The following is a 13,396-nucleotide window of genomic DNA, read 5'->3' as shown; positions in this document are numbered from 1 at the left end:
CGGCATATTAGGACACGCGTTCACATCTATTTGGATAAGCTAACAATTTGCACAAGCATACAGGAAAACTCTTACCTTTGAAAAAACTCAGCGCTTTATGATCGATCTATGTCATCTAGTCGCCAAGAATTTGGAAAATGATAACAACTTAGATCTTTTTTTATTCCAACCCTGCCAACCATTTACCTGACTCCCGCCCTCTGGTATTTGCATACCATCTGGGACGAGCCCACAACTGACATGATTTCAAATGGGGCTATTTTTTCTAAAACTCGTGCATGTGATTGAATGAAGAATCTGTCCGTCATCTTGACTGACACGCCACTTCAGCTACTCCCAATGACTCAACCCGTGACGTAGCTCAGAGCTTACCTGACTCCCGCCCTCTGGAGCATGAATGGGCGGCCATAACGCGGCCATTCATCCAAAGTCCCACCCAGCGATTAATGATTGGCTCTGATTATTTTCTAATCGGACGAAACACGTATGACTCCCAGGCTCCTCAGATGGTTGTGTGAGGAAAGGGAACGCCCCCGTGTGTAGTTGGTGAACGCAGCCAGATGACGTGAGTCAGGTTAGCCAACCATGGTTTTATCCCTTGAATTTCTGGTCAACATTAGTAATGTTTGTCGGCCAGAAACCCAACACTAATTACACTATCTCTGCACCTCAATCCATGGGCATCTGTGACATAACTGTTATTTCTTCACATTTTGTTGACTGTTGTGGTTATTTTTTAAAGTTTTATGTAAGATATTGAAGAATCTTACCATTGCACCTTTAAAGCTTGATCTTCTGCCAATCAGGCAAAGAAGAATAAGAGGTAATAATTGAAAATGACGTAAAAAAAATTGATTTCACTCCGGTCTCCTGGATGCAAATGATAGTTGGCTGAATACCTTTTGGGTTTCAGATTATTTGTTAGACAAAACAGTCCATCTCGGGCTCTGTGAATGTTTATAGAGTGAACGTTTATAGAGTGTTATTGAGAATAGTCACAAGATTGACAGTTACTTGGCTCTAAAGTAGGTATTTGGGTTTAATCACATGAAACCAGCAGTATGAACCAGCATCTGGACTTTGCAGTAGTGACAGAAGCCAGAACAGTTGATTTATATTGATTTAGCTACTGTAAGTTGAAGTGGTTATAAACATGTTAACCCTTTTCTCTTTAAATTATTAAATGCCGATAGAAGGAGAGAAATACTGTAGATTTAGTATCATTCATATGTAATGAAGTGATAATTAGCATGTGCTCAGCCCCATGTTTCTTACACTAACTTGCCATTTGGTGACTTGTGGTAACTTTGTCTTTCGTGGAAAATTGATCGGCTCTAAGTGGGGAAAATGGGTGTCCACAAGATGGTCACTCTCCAGTGAAGGCTGATCATTGTTTCCAAGGAAAGCACTCTGTTGTTTGTTTTTTTTTTTGTTGTTTTTGTAAAAGAAAGAAGAAGCTATTTTGTCCATTTGAACTAAGACTAATCCTTATGTCACCCTCATAGAGCAGCTGTTTGTACACGGTCCAACTTTACATCAAAACAGGAGGAACTATTGCAGCCACTTCCAGTCAGCATGCGGATCATTCCGTGATCTTTGGATTCTGAGGCAAAGGAAAGCGGAGCCTGGACCTCAGGACTCCATTATTCAAATTATTATTTTTTAGAAAGAGGAACAAGGAAATTTTACGTTCCGTGCTATTCAAATTAGATCTTTCGTTATAGTTTTTATGTCATCAAGTCTATTCATGGGAACGTAGGTTATATATATTTTTTTAAATCTTGCTCATCCACTCATTTGTCAAGAGACTAGAAAAATGAGTTATTTTAGGTCTCTGCACGGATGTGCCTACATTTGATTACCTCATTTCCTGTTTCACAGAATCAGATTGGCGTGGCAGACTTTGCACATAGGAATTTTATGCCTGTAAGGCTTCAGTGTTCCTGTGGTGCGCGTATATTTACTGTAGTATTGAGTATCCATTTATGTTAGACTAACATAGCAGCTCATTTACATATAGCTTGCTTAGATATTTACCCTGATGCCTGTGTGAGTTTGTGACGGTCACAGAAGGTGAGAGTAAGTTGCCTAAAGCCACAGATCAAAAAAACAAAACATGAACAACACCATGTGACTGCACTCCTCCCTCCCAGCCTCTGTATTTTGTGTCCCTGTGTGTGTGTTGGTCTGTGAGGCCAAGCTAGCAGGGCAAGGGCAACACAAGGGCAGTGTTTGTGCAGGGCATGGGACTGTCCTTGGTGGCACGCACATACACATACAAACATGCTTGCACAGTTGCCAAAAACAGAGGGTTATTGTGGACACCCAGCTCAGTTGGATCCTCCCACTACAGTCACACTTTGTATCACATTTAGAATTCCCATCTTTTTCTAATCTTTTATATCCATCACAGATTGCAGTCTTGTTTTGATCCTCCTCGACGCTCCCAGCCCACTCTGTTTGATCTTTCCTTGAATGTCTTGAAGATCTTGTGTAATTTCCATCTTTTTCTCCAATCATTTACCACGACAGCCTCCTCCTGTCCTCATGAATCATCCCCTCCTATCCGCTCTTTTTGCTCTCGTTCCCGAAGGAGGTGTGACGAGTCTCGACAGTTAAGTCATGGAGAGATCTGCGTCGACACTGCTCGTATTTACGTCTGTGTGTTGCCTGTGTGCTTCTTCTCGCTTGTCTTGTGTGTGTGAAGTGAATCAGCCTTTATGGAACATCACAGATGCACATCTGCTTCCGTCTCCCTCCACACTGACTGTGACAGAAGCTAAATGGATGAGCTTGCAGTCCCTTTTTTTTTTTTTGTTATAACAACTATATGCATAGCAATTTGTGTACTCTTGAATAATCAGTGGTATGCCACTGACTCCTTTGTGAATCTGTTCTTTTTAATACTGTAAAGATTTTCTTTGGAATGAAGTTGGATAATTATTTCTTTTTTGAAAGAAGAGCTTTCAATGAAGTTTAAGCTGATAGATTTGATTAAGACCTCAGGAAAATAGTTTGTGGCATGCTTTTTTCCCCCAAATACCCCTAAGAGAAGTTTCACGGCACCCTTTTATAGAATGTCTTTACACATCTATTCATAGCAGCATGTTTCAGGGGGTGGTGTTAACCACTCCACGCCTTTCTTCCACATTTCTATATTGAGATGGGTCGTGAAGTTTTGCGTGACCATGCCAACGAAGACGTCCACACACCGAACTGAAAAATACTTTACGTAAGTCCGCGCTGAGCTGTCCCGGATTAGGAAAACACCACACTGCAGAGGGAAACCCTGGAATAACATAACTGCCAGCTGGAGGTTAATAGATGAGTCAAAATCATGACCTCATTTCTTTGTTGAGTGAATTGTATAACTGTGGAGGAGCATCTTTAACTTCTGTAACTTCACTTTTACATCACAAACCTTTCCTGTTACACTCAAGGTTCATTTGTGTCTTTGTTGAACAAAAAATTAATGGTTTCTAAGCTAAGATTGTCTTCTTTTGGCTCAACATTTCCAAACCCTTGTCGCTGTAAATAAGTGTCATTGATTGATGTAATTTGCTTATGAAAGTCTAAAAGCACCTCTTGAAACAGGGATGGTATTTATGAATATTTATGCAACTTTGCTACCCTGCATGCTGTGCGTGCTGCCCCTGCTCCGTCCTTCCTCCACCTAGTCGATGGCCTGGTCTTCCTGATGAATCGATAGAAGCCAAGGCCCAGCTCCCAGACCCCTTGCTGTCATTCAGACTTGATACAGTCACTCTGTAGACTTGCATGGTCACACTCTTTCTGGCAGAGTGGCTCATCATGATGCTCCAGATAATGGTACTTTGATGTGGTTGTCCACAGTTGTCACATAAGATTTTCAGACGAGGCTGTTGAACAAGATTAAGCCTTCCTCAGATGTGACGTTTTCCTGCCTGTGCTGGAACAGTGCTGCTGTGGCTCGGAGAGGATTACAGCCGCAGTGGATTAATAGTGGTCCAGGAATCTTTGATGCAAGTGAATCGTAACCATCGTCACTGTAATGCATTCGGGAGTTTTGTGTTGCTCAGCACAAAATGCCTGACATCATAATAATCCATCACACAGGTAAAGGATGGCTAATCAGGTTTTTCTTTTGCCAGTTAAAAAATGTGCTCATCCCTCCTCAGGTTATGTGGTAAAAGTGGATCCCCTGCCTTTGAATGGCTCTCTTATTTTCTCTTCAATTACAGTATTGTTTAGTCTTGATACAGTCTGAGCTCATGTCTGCTATGCTGAAGGCTACACTGTGTCATAGAAAAATAACTTTGTTAGGACCCATAGACCATACATGAACAACTTTAAGTCGATGAAACCAGGCTCAAGTTAAACTCATGATGAGAGGGACTTCTCTTCTGCTTTTCCTTCAGCTGTCAGAGCTACCGGTGTCCCCTGATTCAATCTAGTCAGTTTACATAGACGCATGCTGATCTGTAACTTTGTTAGGATAGACAGTTTGACTCGTACAAGAGCCAGTGTCACATGTTCCACACCTCTTTAACCGCCTATGTTTCACCAGCAACAACACTGTGCGGCCCAAGGTTGTGCCTGCCTGTTAATCAGCTTAGAATGCTTAGGCCTTAGCCGATGGTGATCATTTTGAAATATGGCAACAATTGACATGTCTGCGTCCAAATACAAGATGACAATGATTGGGTGGTTGTAATGTTATAGTTGTTCCCTCAGTTTCTGTACTCTTTCTATCTTGTTTCCTACTACAACACTTACGGAAATGGTGTCTGGCATTCGTCTGCATTTGCTTGTGTACTCATGTTTTTATTCACTTTCCATGGAGTTACACTGCCTATAGAATTCCCCTCAGGATCACTTTGTACACCCCTTTAGGGTTGGTATGTTAGTAGCCATCATTAACAAATTCAATTCAAGTTTTTAACCCAAAAACACATGTAATGTGTATCCTTTCAAGTCTAATTTAACCGGTTAAGTGCAGAAAACACTGTTGTTAGGCTTGTAAAGATGTTTTTTTTCTTTTTTTAATTTTTATCTTTCTCTTGTCCAGCTGACAAAATTATTTTGATTTAACTCCAGCTAAACAGACACTGTTGAAAAAACTATTAAGTTGAAGAAAAAAAAAAAACAACAGCCAACTCTGATTCGCCAGCTTTTTATGAATGACTAGTCTGGACTTTTTCTCCAGTGACTGTTTGTCACTCACTTCCTAGTGTCATTGCTTCCTGTCTGAGAAGTGGGTGTACACAACTGTCAGTGGAGGTGGTTAGGTTGCTGCCCTGATGTGGTTCATTTGCTCGAGCCTTACAAACAGAAATAAACACACATCCATACATCCACTCATTCACTTCACTAATGTTTTTTCCCTGAAACAAGATGCATATGATATAAAACCAGTTGGAATTTTTTTTAACAGGGGGGGAGTTTGTTTCCAAGTACTTCCACGTTTTTATTTCTGACCATGATGCATCATTTCTCAGTACTGCTGATGATGACTTTGGTATTATATTACCAGATGAAACCGAACCTTGTCGAGGAACTGAGGCACTGTAGCAATAAATAGATGAAGGATGCAGCAAAGCTAAGTCAAGGAATGAAATGATGTCATTTTTTTGGAATAAAGCCTGTGACAGAAAGCAAAAGAAAGATTTTACATTCATTACACGCACACTAATCCCTGACACAATCACTTTACCAAAGTAAAATGATTTCCACAGCTCATAACCCACGCACACTTCAGACGGTTCACTGATGCGCACCTGTCTGCTTTCCAACCCACCAGTTGGACAAATTCATACTGGCAGAGTTTTTATTAGCTAGCAAGTAAATGTGATGTGACGACCTGCAAAAAAGACGTGCAAATCAGACACTTTCCCATTGACTGATTTGGAGTGAATAAACTAGGCTGCGTAGTGTCACCAGAAGGTATCTGTGTAGGTTACAACACCTGTGGTTGTAATTCAGAGGAGGAGTAACCAGAAACGAACCTTGAGTAGGAAAAAGACCACAACAACAGCTGTGGTGGACAGCAACAAGAGAAAGAGAAGGGAGCTCTTCTTTAGGAAATACTTTGGACTCTGGGAGTATCTTGGATAGCTTGGAAGTTGCCCATCAGTCATGTAAGTTGGTTTGCCAGCTCTGATCGCTTACTTTTAACGTTTCCATTTACCTTTTCTTATTCACATGCTCTAATTGTGAATCAGAAGAAAATGAAAAGCCAGCAACTGTTGAGTAGAAGAAGGATTGTCAACCTTCTTTTAGATTACAGACGCGCAGCACTGATCATTCATGTCTAATATTCTCATGAGTTCCGTCTCTCTTAGCCCATTACCCGACACATTCACGCCCGAGCTTTTTAGCTGACATCAAACGCATTCCTTTCAATGAAATACAATACTCGTCTTTTTTTCTTTCTTTCTTTTTTTGGAAGATTTTTTTGAATGGAAGATTTTGTGGGAAATGTGTAGATGGAACCTCGTGCAATGCGTCATTATCATATTACGGCTTTAGAAGCAGTGACTTCCCTCTCGGTGCCAATGTGGTTCGTGGTAGAAACTGAAACAAAATTAGTGGTGAGGGTGCTAAGATGTAAAAATATGGGCAACAGCTGTGGATGTAAATGTCATTTTAAGACCTGATAATCGTGGGTGGAGATCATTTTCATCTTTCATTATTTTATTTATTTTCTATTTTTACGTTTATTTACAGAAATTGAAGTATTCAAAAAAATACATAGGAAATATTATCAGAGTTTAAGATCATGCTCTAAAATTCTTTTAGACGGTCCAAAAAACAAATGTTATCTCTGATACTACAGTTGAAAGGATCAGCTTTGAATTTGTTTTGGGTAAAACGAGTCTCAAATATACAATCCAACCTGCATCTGTACCCAAACCCACTGCTTCCACAGAAACGGAAACGCTGACTCAGGCAGTTCATGTATATCTCCTTAGTGATTTACGGGAGGGCGGTGGTCGTGGGGGGTGGGGGTGGGTGAAGAGGCCTTGGATCCCCCCTGTGAACTTTATTTTTAGCACAGGGTTGAAGAAAATGTGTCACAGGACCCTTAATCACCAAGCATAACCTTTTACGCGCGCACACACACGCCATTTGTTTAAGCCCTTTCTTTTTTCAATAACTCACACCCAGAGACGCGTGGAGACACTCACTCCATTGTGGGGAGCCTCACAGGCCTCTTACTGTCAGACAGAGAAAGAGAGTGCTGAGTAACACCAGTGTTACTGTTAAATGCATCTGGCATGAAAGCAATCCCAACATGTCTCTGGTTCAGAGGAAGCAGAGATTCACCCTCTGGTGCACGTGACGGAGGTTATGTGACTGGCTTTTGTTTACCTTTTGCCACTGACCCTTTTTTTTTTTTTTTTTTTTTTTCCCCTTTTTCTTTTTTTGTTTTTAAATACTAAACCAGTCTTTGTTTCACTTCTCTCTGATCTCCCTTTTGATTTTTTTTTTTTTTTTTTGTCACACGCCTTTACCAGAGCGATGGTGGATATTTGATCTGAGGACGTGGCGGTTCAAAGACGTGGCTGGTCTTCTTCGGTCCTCGGCAGTTTTGTTATTGATATATTTTAGACCAGAAATATCAGTTGTGCTTTGAATCGGAGTTCAGTTTGTGCGTGGGACCTAATATCAAAATCCCCGCTTTGCACCGAAAACAGATGTAGGTGGGATCATATGTCTGCACCTTCAAACACAGGCAGTCTTCAGAATATGCCCGGGGAGCTTGCATAGTGATACATTGTTTACCTCGGCTAGTGTTTGCTAACTGGACTTATTTTTTCAGGCTCGCCTGTCTGTTGCCACATAAAACACTCTTTTCTTCCCGATCTTGCAAACCCACTTGTTCTCCTCTGTTCCGCCTGCTGAAACCTGACCTGGCTGCAGACTTCTGGCTGTCTGCTACCACATCCTGAAACTCTGTTCACCTGTGCTGTACACTATGTGTGCTTTGGTAAGCACACATATTAGCAAGATAGAGGCAGAGGGAGAGAGAAGCTGAGTGTGTTGACATCACAGGAGCATGAGACGCTATTCAAGCTGTCTACTGTGAAAACGTCACTCTTGAAACCTATTATTATTGTTGAGAGCAGTCAGTATGGACGGACATGCTAGCACTTGTACATGCTCATCGTTCCCTGATAACACAGCGCTGTCAGTGTTGCAGACAGACATGGTGTCAAGTTACCTTTCAGTTTGTAACTGTGCACCTTTGTGACATAACAAGTTTGCTGTTGTCTGGCCCATGGCTCTTGGTTTGAATGGCCCCTTGTGTTGTTGTGTATTTTCTTATTGCAACCTTATAGTGTCTGTCTGAGTTGTGTGTGTTTTGCCTGGCGTATTCAGATGCATAAACATTCCTGTACGGCACTTTGCAGTTGTTGTTGTTGTTTTCACGTTTATCAGATCAGATCTGTCGTTCCCTATCACACGCACAAAACATGAAAGGTCCTTTTAAGTGAGTTGTTCTGACAGCAGTCTGCTGTTGTGTTTGAACAGCATACAGACACACTCTCACTGGGTTGTTTCCATTTGCCTTGTTGATAATGTTAAGTGGCTGAGATCGTGGTTCCACAGATATTGCACCATTCCGCGGCTCATACGCTGGTTGCTTCAGCACTTAACTTGGAAAGGGAAAAGACCATTAGAAGCAATCAGGGCTGTCATTTTTAATGGGCAGATCGAGCCTTAATGGAGATGGACCCGGGGCCTATTGGAAGAGTTAATGTGCAATGCCATTTGAGCACTAGGTCATGGGAAAAATGCAGGTGGAAGTGGTTTGACGGCACAGCAGTGGTTGAGCCACGGGCCCAAATGGAAACCAGGCAGCGGGTTGTTTCACACCAGCAGTCCGAAAGGCCCTGACTGCATTTCAGCTAACATGCACTGGGTGCTTGTTGGTATCCACGGGTGGGCATTTGTGTCCCTGAATTGCGTGTTTTCACAGTTGCATAGCAGACACTGACTGTTTTACTTCTGAGGCATTTTGCAATTTGTCTTGACTAACACGAACTAGCTTTCTTCTCATGTGTTATATGTTGAGTAACTGCGGCAGGAAACCCTCCTGCTTTGCTATCGATCCTTTTCTTGACACCAGTCTGTATGCACATGGGTGTTAAGAGATGGTTTGCATTGTAAATATGTATTTACGCTATCCTTTATGCATGTAGTGCCTGTCTAGTAAGTGTGAGTGGTTTCATTGTATGCGTGTTCTGTTCCAGGGTGACCAGATTGTCAGATGAGGGGAAGGCAGGCTGGACTTTTTGTTCTGTTTGCTTAGTGGGCATTCCTTTGAGCGCTGGCCCTCGTCCAAATGAAATCCAGCAGCCTCCCAATGCACTCAGTACAGGGCTGCTCTCACTGTGAACAGAGTGACACTGAAATGTTGGTGCCTGTCAACTTCTTGTTAATGAATGTACAAGGGTGAAAACAACAGCCCGGTGGTGATACATGTGACTGAGAAGCTGGTTAATGAGTTATTGTTCAATTTCATAATGCTGGCTTGATTTAAAAGCCACTGAAGCGGTCTCTTTCTGTCCTCTGCTAAATTTTGACCTTCTTGACTTGTTATGTTCTTGGTTCATAGCTGGGATGAAGGCCACAAATGAGTTAGGGCATGACTGCCTTTAAGTGCTTAGCTAAGCTATCATTTTCAACCCCGTAATTAAGCATTTAAACTCCCTTGTTCATATCCAAGCACTACACCCTTCAGTCATCAGGATGACATATCAAGAACAAATATACGCGAAGAGATGTCTTTCATTAAATGTTAAATTTTTCCAACATTCTCATCCAAACCGTAAACTTCGGAGTACATTTTTTTTTTTTTTTTTGTTCTCTTTTGTCCCTCCAGGTCCTTATGGTTGAGGTGGTGTTAGGTGCCCCTTGCCATGCCTCCTGCCATGACAGACCTCCTGGACATATGGGCGGCCCACTCACCCGTGGCCGGGCATGCTCCGGACCAGGTCACTGTGGACTTTTTGCTGCCCACTGGTATCTACATCCAGATGGACGTTCCATACGAGGCCACAATTCAACACATCAAACTGGTGAGTTTACTGGGTTGGTGATGCCATAGAAGAAAGCTGAATAGCAAAGCTGTGCTGCTGTGACTCACCGAATAACTTGTAAAAATTGGCTTTGTTCTTAGACATTATGAATGAAATAAGTCTCAGTACTTTTCCATTATGACCTAAAGTGATCCAGGAGTAGAAAGACAAAACAATTGGGAAAGCCTGGGAAAGCAAGGGCAGATTCACACACACACACATTGTTTTGGGCTGATCCAGAGAATATGACGAAGTATGTTGAACCTACTCATGTCCAATCATACTCGGTCGAGTGTGAGTCCAACCTATGAGGCTGTAAATACAAATGATACCCGGAAATTGTGGCTCTGTCTGACGGATTCCTGCGAGAGTTCTGTCATACCGAGACCAGCGCTGAGATGCTTCACTTGTTGCCATCAATTAAAGACTTCATTTTCACTTGAATTACTCCGGTCCGAACCGAATCTAACAAACTGATGATTCCTAGAAACATCTGCTTTAAAAAATTTTTTAAAAGTTGAAAGAAGTTAATTTTTTTGCTTGGTTTGTTATCCTTACATGCCTGAAGGCTTTCTGTCTTGATAAAGAAAACACACACACACATACACGGTTGGTGCGGTTGGTTTGATGGGAGATTTTTTTTTTAAAGATCCCCTTCTCTCAAAATAGTGTTTTCCTTATGTTTGTCACCCTGACTTTACTGGGAAACTTTTGTAAACCAACTCGTTTTCCTCTTTTAATGGAGAAATAATCTGTGAACGTCTAAAATCTGAGATTCAAAGTGGACGTCTTTGTGGTGGAGTGAAAGTAAGTGTTAAGATTAGAAAGGTTGTCCAGTGCAGCCATTTGAGCTTTTCACCTGTGCTTCATTGCTATTTATGGTTTGCTGCTTTGTCCCTTGTTATGAAATCAATTTTTATCGGGCCCTCTTCACTCTCGCCAGCTCAAGCTAACATTCAACCAATCAGCATCTGATCAATGCGTGTCGTCATACCTGGAGCCTGTGTGTTGTTGCCCAAGATCAACTCAGATGGATACCATCTTGAATAACACAGTCATGAGTAGGGATGGGAATCGAAAACCGGTTCTTGTTGAGAACCGGTTCCCAGTGTTTCAATTCCTTGGAATCGTTTGGCAATTTTGCAAACGATTCCCTTATCGATTCCAGTGGGCGCTAATGACGTCACCACACAACATTGCGTGGCGAGTCCAGTGCAGTCAACAGTAAACATGGCGCCCAAGCGGTACAAACGCTCAAAAGTTTGATTACACATACCTAAAATAGATGACAACGGGGCAACTTGTAAAGTGAATATTTCACCAAAGGGAAGAAATACTACCAACATGCAATAACTATGAATGAATGATTAACGTTGGTGAATCTGAACCCAGCAACGTTTGCATGTCCTCGGCTAACACTGCAGGTAACTAACTAACAAACAAACGCTGCTCTACCCAATGGTTAAATGTGTTTTGTTAGGAATTTTAGCAAACTAAATCAATTCTAAATTAATCTGAAGGTTATTTGAATGATAGTTTTGCTGTGAGTGTGTGTAATGGTTTGCTATGCAGACATTTAAAATGTGTGATCCCAGCCTTTGGCATTTAAATTTGATTGTCTACGATCATAACAAAGTTGTATGTGCTCCTCTTTGTGTGCATCATATCTGCCTGTCATTTTCTGAAACGCACACAAAAAAAACACATAACCAGATAACACATAACTCTGCAACAATGTTTCCCTGCAGTTTTCTCAGTTGTGCGTGCATAAAAGATGTCTAATGACAAAGGCATTTAGCATTAGCATGGGGGTGGAATACTTCCTGCATTGCAGATAAAGTGATCAAAGTCTGTATGCCTGCAAACAGCCAAGATGAGAAGGTATATGCGTTTTTACATTCAGTCATAACCCTGCATTCATTCATTCACTCATGATAAAGTCTGTATTCCATTTCCTAGAAATTAGACCCTTTTTGAGACCCTTTCTTAAGAACTCATCGTTAGTCCTTGTGCTGGTTGAGACTGATTCCTTATTGACATGTTAAAGACATAGAAAACTTTCAAACAAATGATGGCATGAAAATAATGTTCTCAGTCATTCATCTCAAGTTTATAAGATGAGATTAATGAATCGTCTACGTCTTTCGCATATACTTTTATAAAGAAACGTAAAATTACAGCCCTTCCTGGAGAAGAAACTGTTGTTTGTGTACATCACAAAGACTCATGTGTCTGTTTCAGGATTAACCTTATGACAAAGACTCACACTGTTTGACACCTAACCCTGTGATCATGCTGTGGGGGGTAGAGCAACATGAATCATGCCAGCGTTGGCTGTTAAATATAGTACTACAGGAATGGTTTTCTCACCTAGAAGCTGTGTAACCTTCCTGTGGCTTTTTGTTCCAGATCATAAAACATATGTGCGGTTCTGATCATTTAAAAAGATAGTTTTGAAGGATTCCAAGGAATTTGCTCTGATTATTAATTCCTCAACTCCTTCAGAAATATTGTGACGGTCCTGCATTTTAAAACTAGTTATTCCTACATGTACAAGATCATCAACTCAAAAACAAAGATGCGGTTTAGTCCATTTGCACATATTCCAAGTAGGCTTTAATGAAGGAAATAAAACCATCTCTGTGGTTTCTCATTTCTTCTGGTTCTTTCTAGCTCTTATGGAAGCAGGCGCAGACCTTCCCTCTGTTTCCCTCCCTTGGCGAAATGGAGAGCCACATGTTCGAGTGCGTCAACCAGGCAGCTGTGCACGAAGAACTCGAGGATGAAACCCGCCGCTTGTGCGACGTTCGCCCCTTTCTGCCAGTCCTGAAGCTGGTGACGCGCAACTGCGGAAGGGCAGAGCGCTTGCTGGACTCCAAAATTGGTGTACTCATTGGCAAAGGTGAGACTGCATCACATTTAACACTCGCCTCAATTTCAAGTGACCGATTATAATTCATTATCTCTCAATTCCTGAGTGATTCAGTTATTGCCCCTATTTGGCATTCCTAATAACGGAAAGCACTTATGAGGTGGTTAGTAGGACAGTGGATCCTTCCCAACACACTGCAAGCCTTTTACAGTATGTTAAGCAACTCTCCTCTTCAGCACATTCACCCCAGCTATCAGACCTAAGGCTCATGTGCAGCTGGTTCCTATCAGTGGCCCAGGTGGCTGATGGAGAGGCGTGATCGTTATGATGGTTGACAGGATGAGTTTCTGCCATATCTTTCACCACAAGCCAATTTGTATAATTTCTGCTGAAGATTAGGCATTTTAGAGGAGCAGGAGGTGATTAATCACTGCTGTATAAAAGCTCCTAGGGTGAAAGT

The 13,396-nt window shown here is 41.7% G+C and overlaps 1 protein-coding gene across 4 annotated transcripts in view; it reads left to right on the top strand.

Moving 5' to 3' along the window:
• The window catches only part of pik3cb (phosphatidylinositol-4,5-bisphosphate 3-kinase, catalytic subunit beta), a 53,566-nt gene that overhangs the window by 21,316 nt on the left and 18,854 nt on the right, over positions 1 to 13,396 (top strand). For all 4 annotated transcript variants that reach the window (XM_075473998.1, XM_075473997.1, XM_075473999.1 and 1 more), the window contains 2 exons: positions 9,869 to 10,064; positions 12,738 to 12,966. In XM_075473998.1, the coding sequence (XP_075330113.1) occupies positions 9,906 to 10,064; positions 12,738 to 12,966 (388 nt within the window). In that variant the 5' untranslated portion in view covers positions 9,869 to 9,905. The remainder of the gene's footprint in view (positions 1 to 9,868; positions 10,065 to 12,737; positions 12,967 to 13,396) is intronic.

The sequence above is a fragment of the Odontesthes bonariensis genome, chromosome 9 (assembly GCF_027942865.1).
Source record: "Odontesthes bonariensis isolate fOdoBon6 chromosome 9, fOdoBon6.hap1, whole genome shotgun sequence".
NCBI classification, from domain to species: Eukaryota; Metazoa; Chordata; class Actinopteri; order Atheriniformes; family Atherinopsidae; genus Odontesthes; species Odontesthes bonariensis.
The sequence above is the reverse complement of the archived record's forward strand: the minus strand, read 5'-3'. Positions and strand labels throughout refer to the sequence as shown.